We start from the raw sequence: 24102 nt of genomic DNA, 5'->3' as shown, positions 1-24102 counted from the left end.
AAGTACAAATGATACTGCCAGAAAGAACCTAAAAACACATGGCTCAGGATTATTAAACGTCATGGGCAAGAAATTCTAGAAATGGGGGTATGTTTTTCATCCTGCTACTAGTCAAAAGCATGGGCTTCACAAAAGAAAGGTAGATTTGAGAAGTAAACAGTTCTTTAATAAGAGGATGTCTGAGAATAATCATTTTTCTAGGAAAATCCTAGCACGTATTCTTAAAGGGATAATGAATTTCTAGAAAGAACAATCACAAAAACTCAGCATGATTTCATCAAGAAAAAGCCATGCCATATTAATCTCACTTGCTTTTTAGACAGGGTTACTAGACTGGTAGACCAAGAAAATGCCATAAATAAAGTTTATTTAAATTTGAGCAAAGAATCCAACAAAGTCACTCATGCCATTCTTGTGAGAAAAGGAGGAGATGAGGTGAATCATAGAATAGTTAGCTAGAGTAACAGCTGTAGCAGTAATGATGGCTTACAATTGAGGCACATGTCAATGGTAGACTTGTGCTTCCAGCAGGTGGAGAAGTAACTGAATTTAAGAGTTCCTGAATTCAAGTGTTCAGGGAAGATGGTTTCCTCAACTTCATGCTTCTTGGGGAAAGGAAAGGATTACAACTAGAGTACAAGGATTGCCAGAAGAGGATCATGCTGTCCCTGAAGAAATAAAATAATGCCAAAGCAGAGGAAGGGACAGGCAAAACACTTGGACTTTGCTAGTTCAGAGATATACTGCCTTGAGTTCCTAGGATAGTGAAGGTCCATGGGAAGGTGTCAGTTAATTCAGTAGTGCCACTCCTGGCTCTTGCAAGTACATTTACTTCCTAGGGGCATTCTAAAAAGCTGGTTGATTGATTTTTGGTTTTGTGTCTGTTTGTAGAATTATGCATTTTCTGTGTGGGGGAAATAAAGTTTTTCTCATGCTTGATACTAATCTAATATACTGCATAACTGCATAGGATTTGGAACACTGTTGGGCTATTCCCCACATTTGGGGAAACTTAGATAAAAACTCTACCTAACCTTTATTTTAGAGATTTTCTTATATTAGCACCAGATGGAAGCAATGAGACTAAGAAAGAAAAAGAATCACGCCCTTAGGAATAGACTCAGTCCATGTGGGCTAAGGCCTGTTAGGGCCCCTGGGCCATTAAATATACATGGTTATGTAAAATACATTTTTCAGAGAACAATAGTAAACTAGAGAGTGGGCAGAGGATGGCAATCAGGATGGTAAAGGGCCCTGAAATCATGCCATAGGAGGACTGACTGAAGGAAATTGGGATGTTTAGCTTGAAGAAGGGGAGACATGTATCTGAAGAGCTAGCATGTAGAAGTGGGATTAGGATTGTTCTCTTTAGCAGAACCAGGAATCAGTAAAGAAGATCTAGACTTGATGTAAAGAAAAAAATTCCTAGCAAGTAGAGCCATCAAAAAGTGGAATGTTTTGATTTGGAAAGTAGTTGGCTCTCTTTCCTCTGAGGTCATCGAGAGAGAGCTCAATGACCACATGTTTTGTGCAGGCAATTTGGATTAAATGATATTTAAGGTCTTTTCTAAGATTATTTCATTCTAGTATGAGTGGGACTGATGATTTTAAATTCTTGATTGCTACTATGAAAGAAGGGAAGAGCTCAATCAAATCTTATCATCTCACTTGATTTTTTTCTGTGATGACACATATCCCACCATAGTGGACTGGATAATCTCTAAGCCCTTCCTTTAAGCTCTATATCTGTAGCCTTATGATGAAATTTGATACTGTATGATGAAAACTAGGATCTAGGACTACCAGTACTAAATGTGGAAATAACCATAGTGTAAAAACAAAAGGCATAAATAAAACATTTTTACAAAAATAAATGAAAAGTGCTTTAAAGACACAAACATTCCACATGTCACATTAATGTCATAGCTAAGCGATTTTCTTAGGGAAATTTTTCTTTATTGTTTTGAGAAGGGCCACAATGCTTTCCATTAACAGAAATCAACTTACTTTGAATTTTGCATTTTTAGTTACCTGATATTCCCTGCTACTTAAAAATATTTGATAAACTTATTTTTGTTATCATTATTAATTATAACAATAAAATATCCCTTCTCTTCTTAGACTATCACCTTTACTCCTTCCCATTGAGAAAACAGTCTCTGTCCCTTGGGTTCCTAGGCTCTGATAGGTGAGCCATGGCCTTATCTTGCCAATGTCCAGGTTTCCACATCACTTCTTGGCCTCCACACCATGTAGTCATATGGGTAACCCCTTTCCAGCTCCCTTTTCTGTGTTAACTTCCCCCTTTAGAGTATAAGCTCACAGAGCGGGAATAGTCTACCTTGCTTATAGCTTGTACTTGTGTTGCCAGTAAGCTCCTTGACATTAGTTGCTATCTTTCACCTCTTTTCATAGCCCCAGAACTTAGCATTGTTCCTGGCACATAATAAGTGCTTAATAAATGTTTATTTACTGATTAATTAGTACAGTGCCTGGAATATAGTAACTGCTTAATAAATTATCTATCTGCCTATCTGTATAATTAGGGACATCTAGATAATATCTCTGATGACTCTTTTATATAATTTTAAAAAGTCAACAAAATGTAGTCAGACATGTCATCAAAATCCCTATAACAAAAGACCAAATAATGAAAGGGTGTTTATGATATGTAAAAAAGATACAAATAGCTTGATCTGTGCCACTGTAAATAATAAGACATGCCAACCTTTAATTCACATTTGAGCCTCTCCAGAGAAATTCATCAATGTGAAAGAGGCTATTATTCTATCCTTGTTGAAAAAAAGGATATGAAAGGGCATATCACTTAGATGATAGCATGGCTATAAAGACAACCCACTGGATCAGTCCATCTACATGTGGACAGGTGTTTCTGATAGACAATAAGCTAGCTCGGAATTGAGTAGATGGTAATTAGGTTAGACCACATTTGGGAAATTAATGTAACACTTTCACTGAACCTGAGCTGCTCCCTGCTGCAAAAGTACATTCCTTTAACACCAATATTCTAACACCGGTGCTGGTATTTTCACTCTGAATTATGGGATACTATTATTTCAGAGTAATTAGGGTTACAAAACACTCTTGTAAACAGAAGACCAGGCTTGAAATCTGAAAGCCCTGCATTGAAGTCCTAACCTTGACATGCAGTAGCTGTTTGACCACGGGCAAACCATTTAATACTTCAGTCTCATAAAGAGTTCTCCAAGACTCTAAGTTAGAGACAACTTGTTGAAATGCATCAGTGGAAGGAATTTCTAATCTAAACTCCTTTTGCAGATGAATTTGCAAGTGTAGAGCAAAGAAACAAAGACAATGCAAAGGACAAAGAAAATGTGCATGATGGGCACAACAAGAAGCTTGTGTAACATGCTATTGACAATGTTGACGTCTGGAAGAGATGTGAAAGACATTATTGGGGAAACATGTGGCTAGACTTTCCTTTACTGAGATTGAGAAGCAGTAGATGGACAAGTGTCACATTGGTACCTCTGAGACATTGAAAGGATAAAGTGATGACACCAGCACCTAGGTCAAATTATCTATGTAAAGTCATAGAAAAGAAACATAGAAGATTAGAAGGCACAGGAAGGTTATGAGCTGCATTGGTGAAAAGAGCACCAATACCAGTAAAAGCATGGATCCACCAATTTACCAAAGTAGAAGTTTTAAAAACAAGCGTTTATTAGTAGCACTGAAATCATATTATAGAGCGACTATATTCAAAAAGAAATCAAAATTCCTGGGTTCTAATCTTAGCTTTGCCACAAACTAGCTACACAACTTTGGGCAAGTCACTTAATATTTTGTTGATCTCAGTTTATTCAATTATAAAATATGAAAAGGTTGGTTGGTTCCTTCTAGACCTAATAATCTATGCCACATATTCAGTAATCATGGACTCAGAGTCCTGTCTGCAGTTATTGCAAGATAAACAAAGGTCTTGTGCCTTTCAGATTACAGTGGGAATTGAACACTGATATTCTTTTAAAAGATTCCCATCAGTTCTATTTCTGACACTGTAGGGATCAGTTTTTACCCTGGTATGCAGCCAGATTCCCTAAGTTGGTGGGCTGGAGGTCAGGTTGCTATAAAGAGAAAAGTTCTGTTTCTGTTAGCATTTGTGGAAAGGCACAGGGGAAGGAGGGAATTTTCCTTCCCTGGTTCCAGAGGGTCTATTGAACAGTGCTGCAGAGATAGAAGTGGGGAATTCTACCAAGTATTACACTTCTGGCTTAAATCACAATGTTGAATTAAATGTTTACTTCATCATTTTAATGCCTCTATAGTATAGTTCTATCAACCAGCAATGGAATTGATTTTGAGGTTTATTAAAAAAAAAGTTCATTTTTAGATCAACCTATTCTTTCAACCCTTATTCCTTCTTGGGATCCTGAAGCGGTAAATTGTGAAGGGAAAATAAAAGCCCCCTTTTCTTCTGCCATGGAAAACTGAGTCTAGTTCACAATGAGGTACAGAACTTGTTCTGGCTGCTAATGATTCAGAAAGAACATTACCTTCACTTTTCCACTCCATGTGAAACTTGGAATTTTGAAATTAATAAAATTCTGGGTTAACTGCTATACAGAGAAAGTAAACTGTTGATAAGAAATAAAATCTAGCATTCTTCTTCCATTATAAGAGTTGTTACACGTAAGGCTATTTCTGCTCTGATAGTGAAATAGTCTTTTTGCAAACCATCCAGAGGAAATATTGTTTTCCACAAAGGCAGAACCCATTTAATTGCTTCATCATTGTGAAGTCCTGTAGTTTAGTCAACAGATCTTTCATCTCTAGGATCAAATATAAAATCCTCTGACTTTTGAAGCCCTTCATGACCTGGTCCTGCCCTACTTTTCCAGTCTCCTTATACCTTACTCTTTTTCGTGTACCATGTGATCCAATGACTTTCTTGCTATTCCCTAAACAAAATACTCCATCTTCTAAGTGTGAGCATTTCCATACCTGGAATTCTCTCCCTTCTCATCTTGACTTCCTGGTTTCTCTGGCTTCTTTTGAGTCCCAGCTGAAGTCCTATCTTTTGTAAGAAGCCTCTCCTAGTCATTAATCTTAGTGACTTTCATCTGAGATTGTCTCCAATTTATCCTCTGTATATCTTGTTTCCCTGTCTCTCCCATTAGACTGCAAGCTCCTTGAGGTTAGGGACTGTTTTTGTCCTTTTTACCTCCAGTCCTTAGACAAATGTCTGGTATATTGTAAGCACATGAATGCTTGTTGACCTGACATGGCTTCTTTTCTTGTAGAATAGATCGTTTCCTCTAAAGGCTTTTTGTGAAGCCATGCCTAACTCGGCTACTAAAAAATCAGGCTGAATTGGCAAACGTGCTTTCGCTATGTAACTAAATCCATATAGACAGGTCGGAGTGTTAAGATAAATTCCTATAAGATTTTCAATTCCAGTCAATTTTTGAGCATGTATTATGGAATCTCTCAATTATCTATAGCCTCTTCCTCTTTGATAACTGGCTGAGCTCCAGCCTGCCAACAACTGACCTGAGTTGAGAAGTTCTTGGGACTGGTCGAGGGTGTGGGTAAGAACATCTGAGCAACAGTTGGCCTAAGTGTATGCCTTTGCCTACATTCCAAAGCTAACTATAAATATTCAGGGGATTACCCACACCTGCTTCTGATTACAGAATTTAGAAGCCCTTTGTCCAGAGACACACTATTCCATAGTCTCACACCGTTACTAATTTGTGTATCACATTCGGAGACCTTGTAATATATATTTTACAAAAGAGCGTTTTTTTAAAAATGCCTAAACATCATCCTTTAAGCACCAGCTTGCATTATTTCAAAAAAGTTTTCAAGACTCCCTAACTTCAGAAACACAAGCTACTTTAGTCATATGAAGCAATTCCCAGTTGTTTCTTTAACTAAAATGTTATCCTTGAGTTTGAATGCTCTTTTTCAGGCGCTACCCAAAATAAACAAGCATCCTCCTAGGAGACACTGCTAGTATTACCCGACTTCTCTAACAGCCAACATATTGCATATAACACACAGGAGACACAGCTACAGAACAATACCTCAAAGGATAGGTTTTTTGGAAAGCATCTTTTCCTAGATCTGCCATTGACTAAGTCTATAGGAACAGAAAAATCATGTTCCATCTCCAGACCTCAGTTTCATCATCTGTAAAATAAGTAGTAGAATAAGAACCCAATAAATAAGCTCACTAAGAGAAACTGAAAGATAATAGAGATTAAAAAGAAGTTTATTCTCAGTAGTTTATGTTTTACTCTCCCACAAAGCTATAATGAAATGGCAATAATTGTGAACAGCAGCAGGTTAGAAGGCTATGTTTATAGGTAAGTCATCAGCACTGAAACAATAAGAGAGCATGTGATGGGGGATGGAGACGTCAGGACTATTTACTTGGTCTCATGTAGAAAGTTGTCATCTTAAATAGCAGTAATTGGATGTTACGTTTTGCCCACATATACTGTAAGTACCCTGTGAAATGACTTTCAGTGTCCAAAGACTAAGTAGACTTCTTTTTCTAGCTAAGATAAATGAAACCACAAACATTCATCTGTGTATGGCTCAAAAAGGGAGATGCCAGTAGATAAACAAAAAAACAAATCCCAAGTAATAGAATTAAATCTCATTTTGCTTACAATTAACTTGAGAAAATGCAGTCATAAGTTGGAAATGCTGATGAAGTTGTACTATAGACTTTAATCAATGGCTGATGTGATGAAGGACTTGTGAGCCAAATGAACTAAAGCTAATATAGCACAAAAATAATAAGAAGTATCTCTAAAAATAGTTCTTTTGCTACAAGATAGACCTTGTTAAGAGAAGGCACCTGCATTGGAGGTGTTCTTAAAGTACAGATTCAAAAATTTCAATGTAATCCAGAAAAAAAAAGAGTGCATAATAGTATTCACAGAGTCACGCTCAAAACTAAAAAACTAAAAGGCAAACAAGAAAAGAGTTCATATTTAACAAGGCTACAGGGAAGGTGTCAGATGGCAGCTATCAAAGGGATAATAACTTCAATTCCTAAGTGACAGAACTTACTACTGAATGCTTTTCTTTGCCAATTAATTAAAATATTGCACCAGGCAACATCAACAATTCTTCAAAATGCTTCATTTTGCTTGAACAGTTGTTTTCACGTATTTTTCCACCTAGTGAATTTATAACAGCTTCGTGGTTCATAAAAAAGGACTCTCCAAAGAGGACGTTCTAAAATGGCTGGGATGGGCAACATGCTAGTATGTCAACCTGTGCCAACAGCTGTTCCTAGCCAGAGAGCAACTACAGAAACTGAATAGAACCTTCTCCTCTTGACTTAAATATAAAAAACTCGAGTGGTGGCATACAACTGGTGAATCAATATTGTAGAGTAAAAGTAGCAGCTTCTTGCCTTTCTTTTATTATATTTATCTTATAGAGGATGATTCCCCTGGGAAACACTTTCCCATTTTAAAGGTGCTAAATTACCCCATCATACAAATAATCAAGCTGTTGTAATATGATCTATGTTATTTACACTCGGATTTTCCTGAATTGCTTCTATTATGCAAATCAAACAGCATATGATACATTTTAGATTTCCATTTAAAAAGACACATTTCCCCCTTTTGCAATTTGTAGCATTGTTATTTGACTGGTTTCCATTTATCAAACATCAGTACTTTCTTTTGCTTCATAGATTATTTCAAATATATGCAGTTTTCTCACGTATTACAAGGACGAGATCATACCATATTAGGATCCTGACTAATTCCATTCCTGCCCTTACCCACAGCTCTTTTACTCAAGGAGTTTCAAGAAAGCCTGAAAAAGAAGTTCCCTCTGCCTAAATGGTTGGATTCAAGGGTATAAGGGGTAATTAAGAATTTTTTTTTAACTGAAGTTTCTAAGAAAGGGAGTAGTAGGAACAAGGAGAGTGGGAATTCTTTACATATGTGGTTACAGAGTTTGAGCTGGAAGGACTCCTCAGAGACCATCTACCCCAAACCTTTACTTTATTGATGAAGAAACTGAAGACCAGGGATGTTAAGTGATCTGCTGAAGGTCCCACAAGGAATATGTGAAGAGGCAGAATTTTAACCCAGGTCCTCTGACAACACAAACAATGCTTTTCTGCTCTACTCCATTATTTACAGTTCAAATTCTGGAAATATTTACCATTAAAATGCAAAACTCATTGTGTGTGTGTGTGTGTGTGTGTGTGTGTGTGTGTGTGTGTGTGTGTGTGTATCTCTAACTTTAGCATCACTGAGGATTATAGAACCAAAGTATTTTTGTGCTAGATGGTTCTTTGGAGACTATCTAATCCTATTCCCTTAATAGCAGACTAAAACTGAGAGGTGAAATTGGCTTCCCAAGGTCACCCAACTAGTTAATAGCAAAGCAGGGATGAGAGCTCAGCTTTCCTTATTGCCAAGCCAATATTCTTTTTCGTCCTGTATTTTAAAGTGTTTCTAAGCAATCAAAAGAATATCTGGAAAATGACAGCATACTATGTAAGTGTTACACTCCGCTATGTTTGCTCCATGAAAAATATACTTCTCATTAGGCTACTAAAAATGCTAATAAGAAGCCTCAAAGTTTTCATGGGAAAGGAAGAGTATTCTAATAACACCATTGAAAGATAGGAATTTAAGGCCAAACAAACAAGAGTTCTAGATACTCTTCATGAATAAAGCAGATGATGATTCATAATTGGGGAAAAGGTCAGGGTGTGAAGGCATTGCCACTGGGGTTTCTTATGTAAAATCCCTTCTTTAACTCATTACATCCATACAGAATTTCCTAGCTCATTGCATGCATAGTCATCACAGAATCAGAAGAAAATTAAATGGCTTCAAAAGTGGAAGTGTATTTATAAGCAAAGCATAGATTCATCTGAAAGAAGCAGGGTTCTTTACTAAAGAAAATGATTGGTAGCAGGTAAAATAAGCTATTGTAAGTTATAAGGCATAATAATATAAACATAAACTTGCATTTAAACATTCCATAGCCGATGGATATAATAAATTGAAAATGGGGGAAAAATTAATGTAGTTAGGTCACCAGTTGAACATAGCCTAATTTATTATTATTCTTATTATTATTATTATTAGTAGTAATAATAATAGCAATAATAAATACATCATGATGATAACAATAGGTTTGTAAGAAGAGTACAGTTTTCAATATGTCTATATTTCCAAATTGTTATGATTTGGAAAAGACTATTCCTCAGTGCTACCATCTTTTATTTCCAGGAAATAAAATGTCTGCTTGAGGGTAGACTACAGATAATATGGTGTATAATAAATATCAGTTAGATTGAACTGAATTGCTGAATTTATAGAATATCTGTATCTGAAGATGCTTCGGGTTTCTAGTTCAGCTTTCAACTTGGGGCTCACTTCGGGGAAGTTAGATCTAAAATAAACAAAAGGAATATTGTTCATATGATTCAAATTATTTGGCTTTTATACCATAATAAGAGTAGAGGCACAAACCCTAGGTGTTTATCAACCTCTTTTGTAGGGAGGACATGGAAACATATTCTTTCTACTCCAATAGTATTTTCTGTGAAGATGGTGGGAAAGTAGCTTGTGAGGACTAATAATGACAAAGAAGGTCAAGTGTAGAGAGCAGATAATACTGAATGACCTAGTTTAGCAGGGAGAAAAGAATCCTACTGCAAAGCAGCCTGACAGTGCCTCTGTCTAAGACCATTACAGATCTGTTCCTAGCATCCCATCCAAATATTTAGTCTTTCATTTTTATACTCTTGCTTTCCATAGTGGAGTAAAAACTCTTGGCTTTCTGATATTTGAGACTAAATTGCTGCTTTTTGTTGGAATTATCTGAGACCAAAGGATCACCATTTATTTGCTTAACATATCTGCAGAGTGGAAAGAAAGAGGTCAAACATAATCAGTACTCATCCAGGATTTATGCGCCGTCTGCACTTGGATATAAACAATGATCAATGAAATATGATTCATAAACTGGTTGGCCCAAAAGGACAGCTGCCTTGTTGCCACTGTCCCACAGATAACTAACCTTGGCAACCCACTTTTTTGAAGAGGCTAAGGTCAAGTTTCTTTATTTTGTGAAATGGAAAATGAGCACCAACTAATTCACTTATTAGAGGGAAACCAAAACACTGTCAAAAAGACCCTGCTTCTCTTTATAATTTTGTTTCTTTTTTAGCTACAAACAAAATCCATCTCACTTGGCACTTTGGTGAGGAAGGGAAATTGGGACAGTTATTTATTTCAATTCAACGAACATTTTTAGAGCACCTACTATATGCAGGGTATTGTGCTAAGTGCTAGGATGCAAAAAACAAAAGGTGGGTTGGAGAAAGATCTTGGAAGGCCATAGAATATCTAATTCATAATTCTATTGTTAGGGTAATAACTTTCTATTTGATTCTACTGGAAAAATGGAGCAAATAGAAATGTTCTATAGCAATGGGGAGCTACTGAAGGTTTTTGAGTAGGGGAATAATATGATAAAGAAAGAAGACTTCAAAAAAGACTAGGACTACATGAATTCTTTACTGAGGAGGCTTTTGAGATTTCCAACCTTAAATTTATCTTTTGGAGAAGATATTGTGGAGTTATTACACTTGTAAACATCTTAGATTTAAAAACGAAAAACAATCACAAACTTAAGGATAAACAGGTACTTCTCTAGATCGAAAAGTTTAAACTGCAAAGTTCTCAAGCACTATATGGGAGGATCTTAGCTTAACAGCTGCTCAAGTGAAAAAGAACTCAGAGTTTTAGTTGACTGTAAGTTTCACATGAGTCAACAGTACAACCCAGCTGCCAAACGAAATGAAACAAAAAGAAAAAAAAAACCAAACTAATCTAACCTTGAGTTTCACTGAGAGAAACCAGGAGAATAAAAGGAAGGCCTCAAGCACTTTGTAAGTGCTCTTTGCAGGATGGACAGAAGAAAATGGACAAGAATGGCACAGGACAATCTACACTGATAGAAGTAAAATCCACACTAAAGAGATCAAAGATTGTTTCAACTATTGAAGTATAAGAAGAGTTGTACAAAAAGAAGGCCCCATGAATGTGTACTGACCTGACCCTTTCTGGAATATTGTGTTCTCTTCTTGGAACTTCATGCTAAGAAAGGCACTGAAAATCTTGCATGTTTAGATGATGGCAACTAGAAACCACTTCCCAAGAGGACAAGTAAAGGAGCTGGGAATGTTAGGCAGGGAGAAGGAAAGACAACAGGAGACATGAGGGGTCTGTCTCTTTAAATACTTGAAGGCTGCCTGCTAGCACTATTAATATAGAACCAGTTAATACCATACCAGAGGTAGTAGCTTAATTGGTCATCCATCACTAAGGCTAGAAAAGGGAAGTTAGGTGGTACAATGGATAGAATGCGACCCTGGAGTCAGAAGGACCTGAGTTTAAATCTGGCATCCTATACTTGCCACCTATGTGATCCTAGGCAAATCATTTAACCCTATTTGCCTTAGTTTCCTCATCTGTAAAATGAGATGGAGAAGATAACGGCAAACCACTCCAATATCTTCACCAAGAAAACCCCAAAAGGAGTCATGAAGAGTTGGACATGACAGAACCAACTGAATAACAAGGCTAAGAAAAGCAATGGATTCAGCCCCGAATGAGCTGCAATGGGTGGTGTCACTGCAGAGTAAGAATAGGTAGGGGAAAAGGGTGCTACCAGCTGTCAGTGAATTAATCAGGCTGCCCCTTCATGTTGGCTTTAGGGACTTGGACTTCTGTAGGGAAAAAAGCCAAACCCTGGTGAATCTACACACCTTTGGATTTCTACATCATGCCCCAGGAACCTTTTTATCCTGTAAGATCACTTCAGCACTGAAACTCACACTTCATCAGTAGATTCTGTCCCTGGCGCCCCTCTCTACCTCTAACAGGAGGATGGAGAGGGTCACCCACCTTCATTTAAAGCAGGTACTTAGGCCAGCTATCTCTTCACTTCCCACTCAGCTGTACTCCTCTGATTTCTCCATCTTGCCCCTCTTACCAGATACTTCTGTCCCCCACCAGGTATTTTCCTCCTCATTTGCTTTTCAGCTTCCTTTGGCGTATTGTCCTCTCCTACTAGAGTAGTAAACTCCTTGAGGGCAGCAACTGTCTTTTGCCTTTCTATGTATCTCCAGAGCTTAGCCTATCACATAGGAAGTGCTTAATAAATGTTTATTGATGACTGACTGATTGACTGACTGACTGACTGACTCTGGGACTTGAGAAAGGCACAAGTTCAGAGTCTGAAATCCTGAGAAGAAATCTCCTCTTCCTGTCTCTTTCTGCATATGTTGCCTCCACAGAAAAGTAGCTAGGGAATTAGGTGTCTATCTTTGCTTTCCTCCTCAGGCTGTCAAGAATCCCGTGGCAATGCTTGGTGCTGCTTCTAATGCCAAGGCATTCATTTCATGTTAAAGTCTGAGTCTATAATCATACAATCTTTCTGAGTTAACCTTGGTTCTGCCTTATCAAGCCAAGGGCATGTTTGAGAGCCCTTGCAATATATACGGATTAGATTTATTGAAAATACCTCAAAAACAGAACTAATATCAAGGTAGAAGTTACAAGGAACTGGAATTCAGCTAAATATAAGGCACAACATTCTGACGAGGAAAGTTGGACAATGAGAGAGAGGTCTGCCTTGTGAGGTTGGAGCTCTTGGACAGAGATTCCCGCATAAGGTGGAAAGTTAGACTATAGGACTTTAAGTTCCACTCCCACTCTAATCTTCTATCTTGGGATTATTATTAGAACTAGTTTTACTTAACTATATATATATATCCACATACATGTATATATATACACACACACACACATTATATATACACATACACACACACACATCTACATATACACATACATACATACAGGAAATTAAATAGAGGGCACAGTGAAACTCCTAATTTGTTGTACTTTAGCTCTTATGAGAGCTACCAGGAACAAATTAGAGGCAGATCACATCAGGATATATGAATTGGCAGAAAAATGGCAGATGTGTTACAATGAAGGCATGTATCAAAATAAATATTATCCTGCTCTTTAAAAATCCATACTGAATCTACATGTAGAATATTAGAATTCATCCTATACCACAAGAAAGTCAATGTTGTATAGAAGAAGAGGTCTAGGAGGCAGGAGAACTGAATTCTAATTCTAGCTCTGCCATAATCTAGCTGGATGACTTTGGGGAAGTTATCTCCCCTTTCTAGAAATTTACTTCTTTCTCTATAAAATCAGAGTTGGATTAGATGATTTCTCAGGGCCCTTCCAAGTTCTAATATTCAATAATGTCATGATTCAAGCAGATTTGGAAAACACCAGGAACACAGTAACTTCTTCAATCAAAGTACTGTATCAGAGAATGTCTGAGTGAAAATTTCATAAGCCATTTATTCTAACCCATATGGGAAAAAAAGAATTCTCTCCATACAATGCCTGAAAAGTGGTCAGCCAGCATCTTTAGGGAGACCTCTAATCAATTTTAAGAAAGTTCTAAAGGAAGTTTTGACTTGACACAGTTATTTCACTTTTCAGGGCAGGCTAACAACCAGACATACAAACTTTTCAACCGGTGGAAAGGATGTACATGCTTCGAGGGTTTTCTTACCTTCTATTGCTGATAAAAGTACTCGAGAATGGTCATATGCAATTACATTTGCGTATCTATTCTTTGGTTTGTTTACTTCCAGATTTGAATGCTCCCATGTGAACTGTTGACCAGGGTCAATCGACTTGAAAAGAAAAACAGGTGACAAAAGAAAGCAAGAATCAATATTTGTATAACAACACATTGTGGACAGTCATCAAAAGGAGCAAACATAACCACATTTTATATGCTGAAGCCAGATAATATCAAGATGATCCTTACCGCAAAGATGAAGATTAATATGGAGTACAATATGAAATGGTCATGTGAGCAACAGCCACCATTTGTGTAACAATTGAAGGCTTATACGACCTTCCTTTGTCCTCACAACAACCTTATGAGGTCACTACTACTGGTATAATTTCCCCATTTCCCTCGCCCACTCCGCCATTAAACTGTGAGCTCCTTGAGAGTAGGTACTATTTCTTAAGTAGGGACAGGTTTAAGCCCTCCTGTTCAGCATAGTGCCAGTATCCAATAATAAATATTGGATAGCAAGCTGTATCACGGAAGGGAATTCCCATATTGATGAAATCACAGGCACACAAGAGCATGAATTACTGGAATAAGTAACAAGCCAACTTGTTTAATTCAGTCAGACAACTGAAAGAGTCGGTGAGAAAGTCAGATCAAACTTTACTTCAGTCAAAAGTTCATCTATGTAGCCCAATGTCATGGAAGAGTAATTGATTTTCTGGGCAGACTGGTTTTCAGTTAGAACAAACAAACAAACAAAACCCAGGTTGGTATGGAGATTTTACCAGAAGATATGCATAAAAATTGAATATCTTCTTTACATATGCATATCATCATTTACAAATGAATATCATCTTTACACACAATATATGTAAAATGTTGTTCTTTAGTCATTTTCAGTCGAGTTTGACTCTTCATGACCCCATTTGGAGATTTCTTGACTAAGATACTGAAGTGGCTTGCCATTTCCTTTTCCACTTCATTTTACAGATGAGGAAACTGAGGCCAACGGAGTTAGTGACTTGCCCAGGGTCACATAGCTAGTAAGTGCCTGAGGTCAGATCTGAACAAAGGAAGATGAGTCTTCCTGACTCTAGGCCTGACACTCAACCCACTGTAGGCACTAGGTGCTGGGAATCAGGATATGTCTCTTGTAGGAAGAGACATTTGATCTAAGCTTTGAAGGAAAATTAAAAATTTTAAGAGGCACAAAGCTTGTAGAAAGCCATGAAGACTGGAGACTGATTGAGAACAAGAAGAAGGCCAGTTTCCTTGAACCACAGAGTGTGTAAAGAGGAGTAAAATATAAAATGCCTGGAAATGTAGGTCAAGACCTAGTTGTGAAGGACTTTGAAATCCAAAAGAGGAAGTCTTTATTTAATCCTAGAGAAAATAAAAAGCCCTCAGGCTGTTGTAAAACGCTTTAAAATCCAAACAAAAAGATTTCTATTTGATCTTAGGGGCAATAGGGAGCTAGAGTTTACTGAGCAAAGGAGTTACATGGTCAAACCTGTACCATGGAAAAATAACTTTGGGAACTTACATTGAGAATGGAGAAGAAAGCTGGGAGCGCTAATGAGGAAGCAATTACGATCACAGTGGGGACAATAATTATATTATGAATAACTTTATAAGCATTTCAAATAATAAGCAATTTTCTAATGTTCTTTCATTCAAACATTGAAGCACTGACTGTGTGTAGAGCCTTGTACTAGGCATTAGGGAGACACAAAGTTCAGTGAAGGCTTATCTTGGCGGGGAGGAGAACACCTAGGATATTTATGTGATATGGTTAAAGGCAATTTTTTTGGCATTGTAGTAAGTCATGATTTTTAAAAACTTTTTAAAATCCACCTATATTTTTCAAGCACTTAAAAGATAGATATATGCAAAAGTCAAAAGTTCAGAGTTAAGTAAATACCTAAAAATTAAATACCTAGTTAAATACCTAAAAATTAACAATAAGGTCATATGTATGACCTGCTGAGAAGACCAATTTCTGTTTGGTAGTAAGTGGAAAAGGGAAGGGAAGGAAAAAGGAAGTAGTACATATGAAGTACCTACTATGTGCAAGGCATTGTGCTAACTGCCTTAGAAATATTATTTCATTGGATTTATTAACTGCCTCAAATTTTCTGAACATGATAGAAGTATCAATGACATCCAATTCACCAAGGACTATTTTGTAAAAATCAACCCAATTTTACTTTCCAAGACTATGTAAGTCTCCAAATTGTGCAGCCCCAGTTGATTGAATAGTTCTCTGTAGAGTACCGTACCTTAACAGGAATCTACCAAATAATGTAATTGAGGCCATTTCTGGTTCCTTGGGAGGCTCATAGTGAGAAATCCTAATGTGATTACTTTAGATAACACACAGATTGTACAGAAAAGGTGAGAGTTAAGATAGAGAAACTGCACTGTTAACAGTCACTAGTGTATCAACCTGTAATACTCAAAACTCATTAACTTGGGGCTTAGTCATTAAGTACTGTGATCTGAAATTACAGCTGTCACCAACCTGAGGCTCAACTAATGGATAATTCTGGTTATATGAGCTCTTTCTTGCTTGCTTCTCTCTATAAACTGTCCTAAGAACATCCTACAGATGTTGAGTGTCTTTGCTGGAAGATGTTATTCTCTTTGATAAACTTTTCTTTCAAATGGATGAACGTTTACCTACAGCTATGCAAAACCACCTATATTAAATCAGAGTAATTAAACTGCATCTAGGAATTCAAAGACTCCTCTCAACTTGTCTCTGCCTCTGTTCATTTCACCTTCTTCTTCTCCCTCTGGATAAGATATACACTATCTATATAGACCAATGAAGAAAAGAAGAATGGAATTGCGGTTATATCACAAAATAGGTGTATTTGTTCAGTGTATTACAGAACAGCTTTCTAGAGTGTGATCCTCTGGGAACAATGCGTCAAGGGTGGAGAAGTTATTCAACCAGCCAGCTGGGTAGAACTAAGCTAATGGGCACAAGTCATCTCGGTGAAACACACTGGAAAATGGCTATCCTTTATCTCTTCAACCCAAGTTATATCTCCTTCTACCCTATCACCTTGTATCATACTGGAGCAAATCCTTTGAAATATCATGTTAAAAAAATGAGGATGTTTCATATACATGATGAAACAGATGGAAGGCAGCCTGCATTCATACCGGTTTTACAAAGAAAAAAAACATTGATTAAATGTTGAATTGTCTTTAGGTAATTCAGCTTTTGTCTATCTGGATCTGTCTTTCTGGTTGAATCAGCACTGTTCTTATAGGTTGTTAGATCCAGGCAGTAGTAAGCAAGCCCAGAAGTTTAGTAAGGATGGATAAACACTCTGGGCAGGCAAAATGTAAAAATGATGATTTAAATTTTATCAATAGAATGACAACAGACTTGTGGTCAAATCCCCATTATCTGTGGCAATGAGGTAAAGCAAGAGGCCTGATGAATGCCATCAACTGTTTATCCTTCGACTCCTATTCATTAGTCTTCAATAGAGCTGATGATAAGTAATGGCAGTTGGCAGGTCTTCATTGCATGTCCTGTTCTGCTGGTGTCTGGGAAATGTGCACATGAGCATAGCAATGACCAGCCACCAGAATAAGTAAAAGCCAAGGCTTAGGTGACACATCATTTGGAAACACTGAAGATGGATCACCAGGTCTCAATCACTTTGTAAAAAATTCAAGTGGTATACAATATAATGGTAGACGATGTACAGTGATACTGACTCAATAAGTTATTCTCATTCCCCTTTATTTCTCTCTGTAGTTGGTAAGGGGGTATCCAGAGAGAAAAAGTCATAGAATGAGAATGTTAGGGCTGGCAGGGGCCTTGGAGATCATACAGCATCCTCTACCATTTCTGATGTTCCCATACGAGCTCCAGGTCAGGGCCCATATCTATGCTAAATATTTCATTGCCTGTCACCCCACAGTGCCTAACCCAGAAAGCTCTGCATTACAGCAGATGCTTAAGCTGGTTGGTGAACAGGTAGAAATTAAGGATCAGAGGTTTATAGCTGGAATGGACTCCAGAAATCATTTAGTCCAGGCCTTCTTAAACTTTTTCCACTCACAACCCCTTTTCAGTTTAGGCAGTTTGTTGGCATTGCATGTCCTGAGGGCATGTGCAATGCAAAGTGCCAGAAACTCTTTGGATTCACTAGGTGTTTGATTTTGAATTATCTTTTGGTCCTTGTGTTCAGAAACCTTTTACTGTTGCAAATTTTTTCGTCCTGACCCACAGTTGAAGAAGCATTGACTCTAGTCCAATCCTCTTATTTTACAGATAAGGAAACTGAGGCCCAGGGAGGTTGCTCAAGGTCACATGGATTGTAGTGGAGAAGAAAATGAAGTCAGAACATATATGATGCATTGTGAGAACAGAGAAGAATGGAGGTACTGCAGTCATGAGGATGAAGAACAGGTTTAGGTGAATTCAGGCAGAAAGAGAGATGGAAAGAATGGAAATTATGATCAGTAATATATCTTGCTCAAGTAGCAACAAAAGGATATCAATTCAATAGCATGTCCAGCCAAGCAAGGTTATGGCACATAGGAAAAGGCATCTTTCTAGAGGCTATTATGACCAAGCACTTCATGCATTAAAGGAAAAGCCTCAAATGAAAACCTTCCAGTATCACAGAAACTTAAACATTTCACTTGTGTAGTGTCTCGTCCTTAAGATTTTCTCAAAGAGGTTTTCCCAAGGATTATTGACCAGGCCACCGAAGCATTCTGATGCAGTAGGTAGATTGACATTTCAGTGCAACAGGTACACTGAAAGATGTATAAAGCTACACTTAACAGAAGGAGAAAATGAGGCAGAGATTTACCTACGGTACATTCATGAGAAGCCAGAGCAAGGAATGAAACCTTTCCAGCTTCACTCCATTATCTTCTCACACTTAGCTTTTAACTGTTCTCTCAGAACACAACTTAGGGAAGAAAGCAGATGGCATCAGAGTCAAGTGGACTATTTTCTTTGTACATAATTTGAGTCCCAAACTTTGGAGTGACTGTAAATTTGCACTTAGAATCACAGTAAATGAGCAAGATTACATTGTTAGAACTGCCAGGCCATCTTCAAAAAAAATCCCAAACCTTAATCATAGAGCAGAACCTTAGGAGAAGAATTCCCCAAGTCCCAGTTACTTTCCTTTATTGGGAGGAGGATCTTTACCACACATGACAACAGACTCACACCCACACTAACCACTAGTCTTTCACTGCCAGTGAGAGTGCTTTAAAGACAAAATCCTCAAAATATCTCCTTTAGAAAATCATCAAAGAGAAACCACAAAAAGGACACATCCTTTTTGTTTTGTTTTGTTTTTCATAACAGCTAACAAAAACACCTAATTATATAGAAGAGATGGATGTTCTCATTTACTGGCCAAAATATGGGTAAAGCTAACCAGCCTCTTCTTACAGCAACCTGAACTCCCAATGACCTTGAACCAAAAAAAAAAATTTTATCTTTCTTTTCTCTTTTGTTTTTGGCCACAGGTTATAACAGTTCACTCTCCTGTTATATAATATGCTTTGCCTTAGGCTAAGCTCAGGAACTTTTAAAGCTCTAGGATAATAAGTTGTCACTGAGGAGATCTCTTTTAGGCAGTAAAGGAATGTTTTAGTCTTGGGATTAAAAACAATCATTAACAGGAATTATTCTAGCATATTAATGTAGGACAATTAAAAAGTACCCATGCTTCTATGCTTTGCAATAGATATATTTTGTAAAATGTAGAGAGCCAAATAATTGGAAACTGCAAAATAAGGTTTTGCTAAGTATAATTAAAACAGTAAAAATGGAGGGTCAGTGTGGTATATTAAAAGAAAACTGGCATGGAGGCGGAAAGCTGAGAATTCCAATCCTGCCTGAGTCTGCCATTAATAACAGAAAGGTGATATTATTATTTTTATCATTATACCAAAATTCCAATTTGTATAGCACTTTTAAGTTTACAAATCACTTTCTTTATGCAGCTTTATAAGGTAAATCTTCTTGTCTCCTTTTTACATAGGTGGAAAGTAGGGCTCAGAGTACTTAAGATTTTTGCTCATGGTTGTAAGGCCAGTGAATAGCAGATCTGGGTCTTCAGCATGCAATTAGAACTCCCAGTTCATTACTCTTTCTACACTGCTGCTCTGAGAAACAATCAAATCATAGTGTGTCTGAGGAGAATGAATACAAACAGAAAGGGCTATGTCTCCACCAACATGTCTTCCTTGGTTCCAAGAAGCCTCTAAAAAATCCATGGAGCACAAAGTATGACTTGGACACAGCATATGGAGCTAAGAAGAATACTCTTCTTACCTCCATTTTCACATTTCAACTGCCAACTGGACAACTTGAACCGGATGTTCTGCAGACATCTTAAATTCAACATGTCCAAAACTGAATTCATTAACACACACACACACACACACACACACACAGAGCCCTTCATCCCTTCCAATTTTCCTCTTGGTTTTGAGGGTACTACCATCCTTCTGGACACTCAGGCTCATAACTTAGGTGTCACACTCTAGTCTACTTTCTGCCAGCCTCCATATCCAATCTGATGCTAACTCTTGTCAAGTCTATCTCAGTACCATCTCTTATACATACCTCCTTATTTCCAATAACACCACCACTACTCTATTTCAGGTCCTCATTACCTCTGCCTGGACTATTGCAGAAACACGCTGGTTGGACTCCTTACTCCAAATCTGTCCTTATTTGAGTCTGTCTACCACTCGGCTATCAAACTGATCATCCTAAAGCACAGGTCTAACTCAATCCTTTACTCAACAAATTTCAGAGGTTAGCTCAGCTCTCTACTGTCTCCAGGACAAAATAAAACATATTTTCTTTGGCTTTTAAAACCCTTGATTACCTAATCCCTTTACATCTTACTTTCTTCCATGTATACTAAAGTCTAATGACACTGGCTTCCTTCCTGTTCCATGAACAAGGTATTCCATCTCTCAGTTCTGAACATTTTCACTGACTGTCCCTCATGCCTGGAATCCTCTACCTCATGGGTTCTCTCTCTTCCTTCAAGTCCAAAGCAAGCCTTTCCTGATCTTCCTTCATGCTAGTGCCTTTCCTCTGTTGATTATCTTCAATTTATCCATTTATATATCTTGTTTTTATATAGTTATTTGCATGTTTTCTCCCATTAGACTGAGAGAAAGGACTTTTTCTTTTTGGCCTTTTTTCATGTTCCGTGCTTAGCACAGTGCCTAGCATATAGCAGGCTTTTAATAAATATATGTTGAGTTGGATTTTGGGTCAGAGGATCTTGGTTCATATCCTGGTTATGTTATTTGCTATATGATCCTGGACATGTAAGCTTTCTCAGCTTCAGTTTTCTCATCTGTAAAATGGGTTCCTACTCTGCCATTTGCTGGCCAAGCAATCTTGAGAAAATTGTTTGGCTCCTCTGGGTCTGTATCTATCTATATAATACAGAGTGAGGTTGTCCTGGAGTATATCTAAGGTCTTTTCTACTTCTAATATTCTATGACTATACAAATTGATTGTATAAAACTTGACTTCACCACCTTTTCCAAAACCACAATTTCAGATGTCATTTTTTTTTGGTGGCTTGGTTCAGATGTCATTTTTGGGAGTGATTTATATCTAATGAAAGTTTTTACTTATGAATTTTTTCAGGACAGAGTACAAAAACAGTCTCAATATTTTCCAAATTAAGGGGCATTAAGAAAGATACTAGAGGCCCTATAAAGCTTTCCCACCAAATGGACAGGAACTATCTGAACAGTGGATAACCTAGGAAAAAGAATATAAAGGCAGGACCCCCTCTCTGCCCATCTCCCATACTAATATGCCTACCATACCTTCCTGATAATTCAATGACATGTCGAAATAGAAAACCACCACCATTCTATCCAATGGTCTCTTCTCAGTTCTTGTTGTCCTTGACATTTCTTCAATGACTGACATTGCTGATGATACCTCTTTCTCCTGGCTGCTTTCTCCTCCCATATCTATGTAGATACTATTGTTGTACATGAAACCAGAAATTGGGCCTAAACAAGTGGTCTCTAAATGGAAGGCTGGCTCACAGGTTTTCCTTACAAGACAAAGGGATAAAAAGAGTTGCCAAAGTTGTTTTTCATGTTGTGTCCAAAGGAAATAAGAGGTATAGCTTCATGGAACACTTAATTATTTTTCCTTACACTGATCCCAGTGAGAACAAGAAAGAGAGCGCAGTAATGATAATTTCACCTTATAAACTAATATCCATTCAGAAAGCAAAGAATGAGGTTCTATGAGAAATTTAAAATCCCCCAAACTACATACTTTGATACTCAGTGAGTTCTTTGTGAAAGTGGACACTGAGGAAGATGTCTAAAATAATGTTGCAAAAGTTAGATGTGGGATCAGGAAACTAATGAGGAAAAATACTTTTAGAGTACTCAGAAGCAGAGCTATGAAATAAAAATTTAAAAAAAAATAAAACATGACTTCAGCACAACATCAGTAAGATGCACCTGGTTTCCATAATAAACTATTGGCCAGGCTGGTCAAATAACTGTTGGTTGGCAGCATGAGGGAGAACCTTAGAACCATACTTTCTTTCTTCAAGAACAGAGGTAGAAAGAGTTTAAATGGCATCGAATGACAAAATAAAACTGAAATTGATTATATTTTAATAGATGATAACCTAATGCTTACAGATATGAGTCATTTTTAAATCAGCCATCAGCAAACAGTCATATTGTCTAGTCATAAGAAGAAAAAGCTAATTACATTAAAACAGGGCTTTCTTGGCTATTTATGTGATATAAGCTTTTAAAAATTCTTTCTTTTTTGTGAACCATGAGGATGTCCTACATCTGATAGCTCGTCATGACATGGGGTCATGACCCTGGGTCTTTCAACAGAATATAAACTCTGGCAGGCCCTACCAAGCTGTATACATCTCAGCTATGAGGACAGAGATGGACTACGTGCTTGTTGTCTAAGCAGTTAGTTTGGAGAGGTTCTTCACCAGTTTAGCTTGAGTCTTGAAATTTCTGACTGCAGCAGCTCTTGAAAGTAACAATAGTGGGATTGTGATCTGCATTGTGGATGAGAGTACTGATACTGATAAAATTATATATTAATGTATATTATTAATATTAAAGTAAGAAATATTGTGATGTTAGTAAATCAATTTCACATGCAACATTTTGGTGAAAACATACCAAATGATTAAAAATGGATATTACTCACAATAATTCTCAAACTTAAACCCATAGAAGTAAAGTGCTTTTGAATTGATATATGGTGAATCAGCAAAAATAAACTATACCCTGAGGGTAAATTGCCCAACCAGGTGAGGTGAATTAATTCTCTCAGGAAGCCATTTGGCAAATAATCTGTTCTAAATTATACCTAAGGGAGAGTTAATTTGTCTCATGCAGTTTACAATTTACTTCCAGAGAGTAGTTTGCTCACTGTTATTTACCATGGATTTAGCACAATAAGATGAAAAATATTGCACTCTATTTAAGTTTAATGGGGAGCCATTATTTTGTTTCCAAAATAAAGTTAACAATTTTTCAATTTTTATTGGTGAGATATAAAATGTTATTTCTCTGGAATGAAACCATTTAAATAAGAGTTCAAAAAAGGGACTATCTTTTAAAGGGTATAACAATGGAAATGTTGATACTTTCTATGCCATTAGGAAGTTTCCTTAATTTAACAAACTTGTAGAAAGTGGAATCCATGTGGTTAGGTTTCTGACACTGCTGATTACAATATCTTCCTTTATTTTCAAGTATTTTTCCAATCTTTTTGAATGCTTCCTGGTTACTTTTCTTAATGGTCTTTGCTCTATATGCTCCCAAGGGTGAAATTCTCCCAAAGCTGTGCCCCTGGCCCTTGTCTCCTCTCCATCTCTATTCATATCTACTCCTACAGTTTCAGTTATTACTTCTAAGTAGATGACTCAAAATCTTTCCTTCTTACTCTGATTTCTGCTCTGAGTTCTAGTCCAGAATTTCCAACTGCCTACTGGGTTTTTCATTAGATATTTCATGGACAACTTAACAAATATCCAAAACAAAACTAATATTCTCTGCAAAAGCTGCCCATCCTCTATAATTCCCTATTTCTGGTGATTTCCCTACTCTCTCTCAGTCCCCCAGGCTGGAATCACTGGAGTCTCTGACTTTGGCCTTTCTCTCTCCCTTCACCAAAAGTCACAGGATCTTAGAGTTTGAGAATTTGGATGGACCTTGATATCCAGCTTTTTGGATTTATTTATTCTTAAGTTGTTTCTGTCATGTCCAACTCTTTGTGACCCCATCTGGAGTTTTGTTGGCAAAGATATTGAATAATTTGCCACTTCTTTCACCAGTTCAGTTTACAGGTGAGGAAACTGAGACAAACATGGGTTAGTGACTTGCCTAGGGTCACATAGCTAGTAA

General features: G+C 37.2%; 1 protein-coding gene across 1 annotated transcript in view; it reads right to left on the bottom strand.

The window, feature by feature from the left end:
- The window catches only part of PTPRD (protein tyrosine phosphatase receptor type D), a 616472-nt gene that overhangs the window by 82611 nt on the left and 509759 nt on the right, over nt 1–24102 (bottom strand). Inside the window, 1 exon segment of the mRNA XM_078152500.1 lies at nt 13648–13771. Within this exon segment, the coding sequence (XP_078008626.1) occupies nt 13648–13771 (124 nt within the window).

This window comes from Phascolarctos cinereus, unplaced genomic scaffold (assembly GCF_003287225.1).
Source record: "Phascolarctos cinereus isolate Bilbo 61053 unplaced genomic scaffold, phaCin_HiC Scaffold_4;HRSCAF=312, whole genome shotgun sequence".
In the NCBI taxonomy this organism is placed as follows: domain Eukaryota; kingdom Metazoa; phylum Chordata; class Mammalia; order Diprotodontia; family Phascolarctidae; genus Phascolarctos; species Phascolarctos cinereus.
Note: the sequence above shows the minus strand (reverse complement) of the source record. Positions and strands in the feature narration are given on the sequence as shown.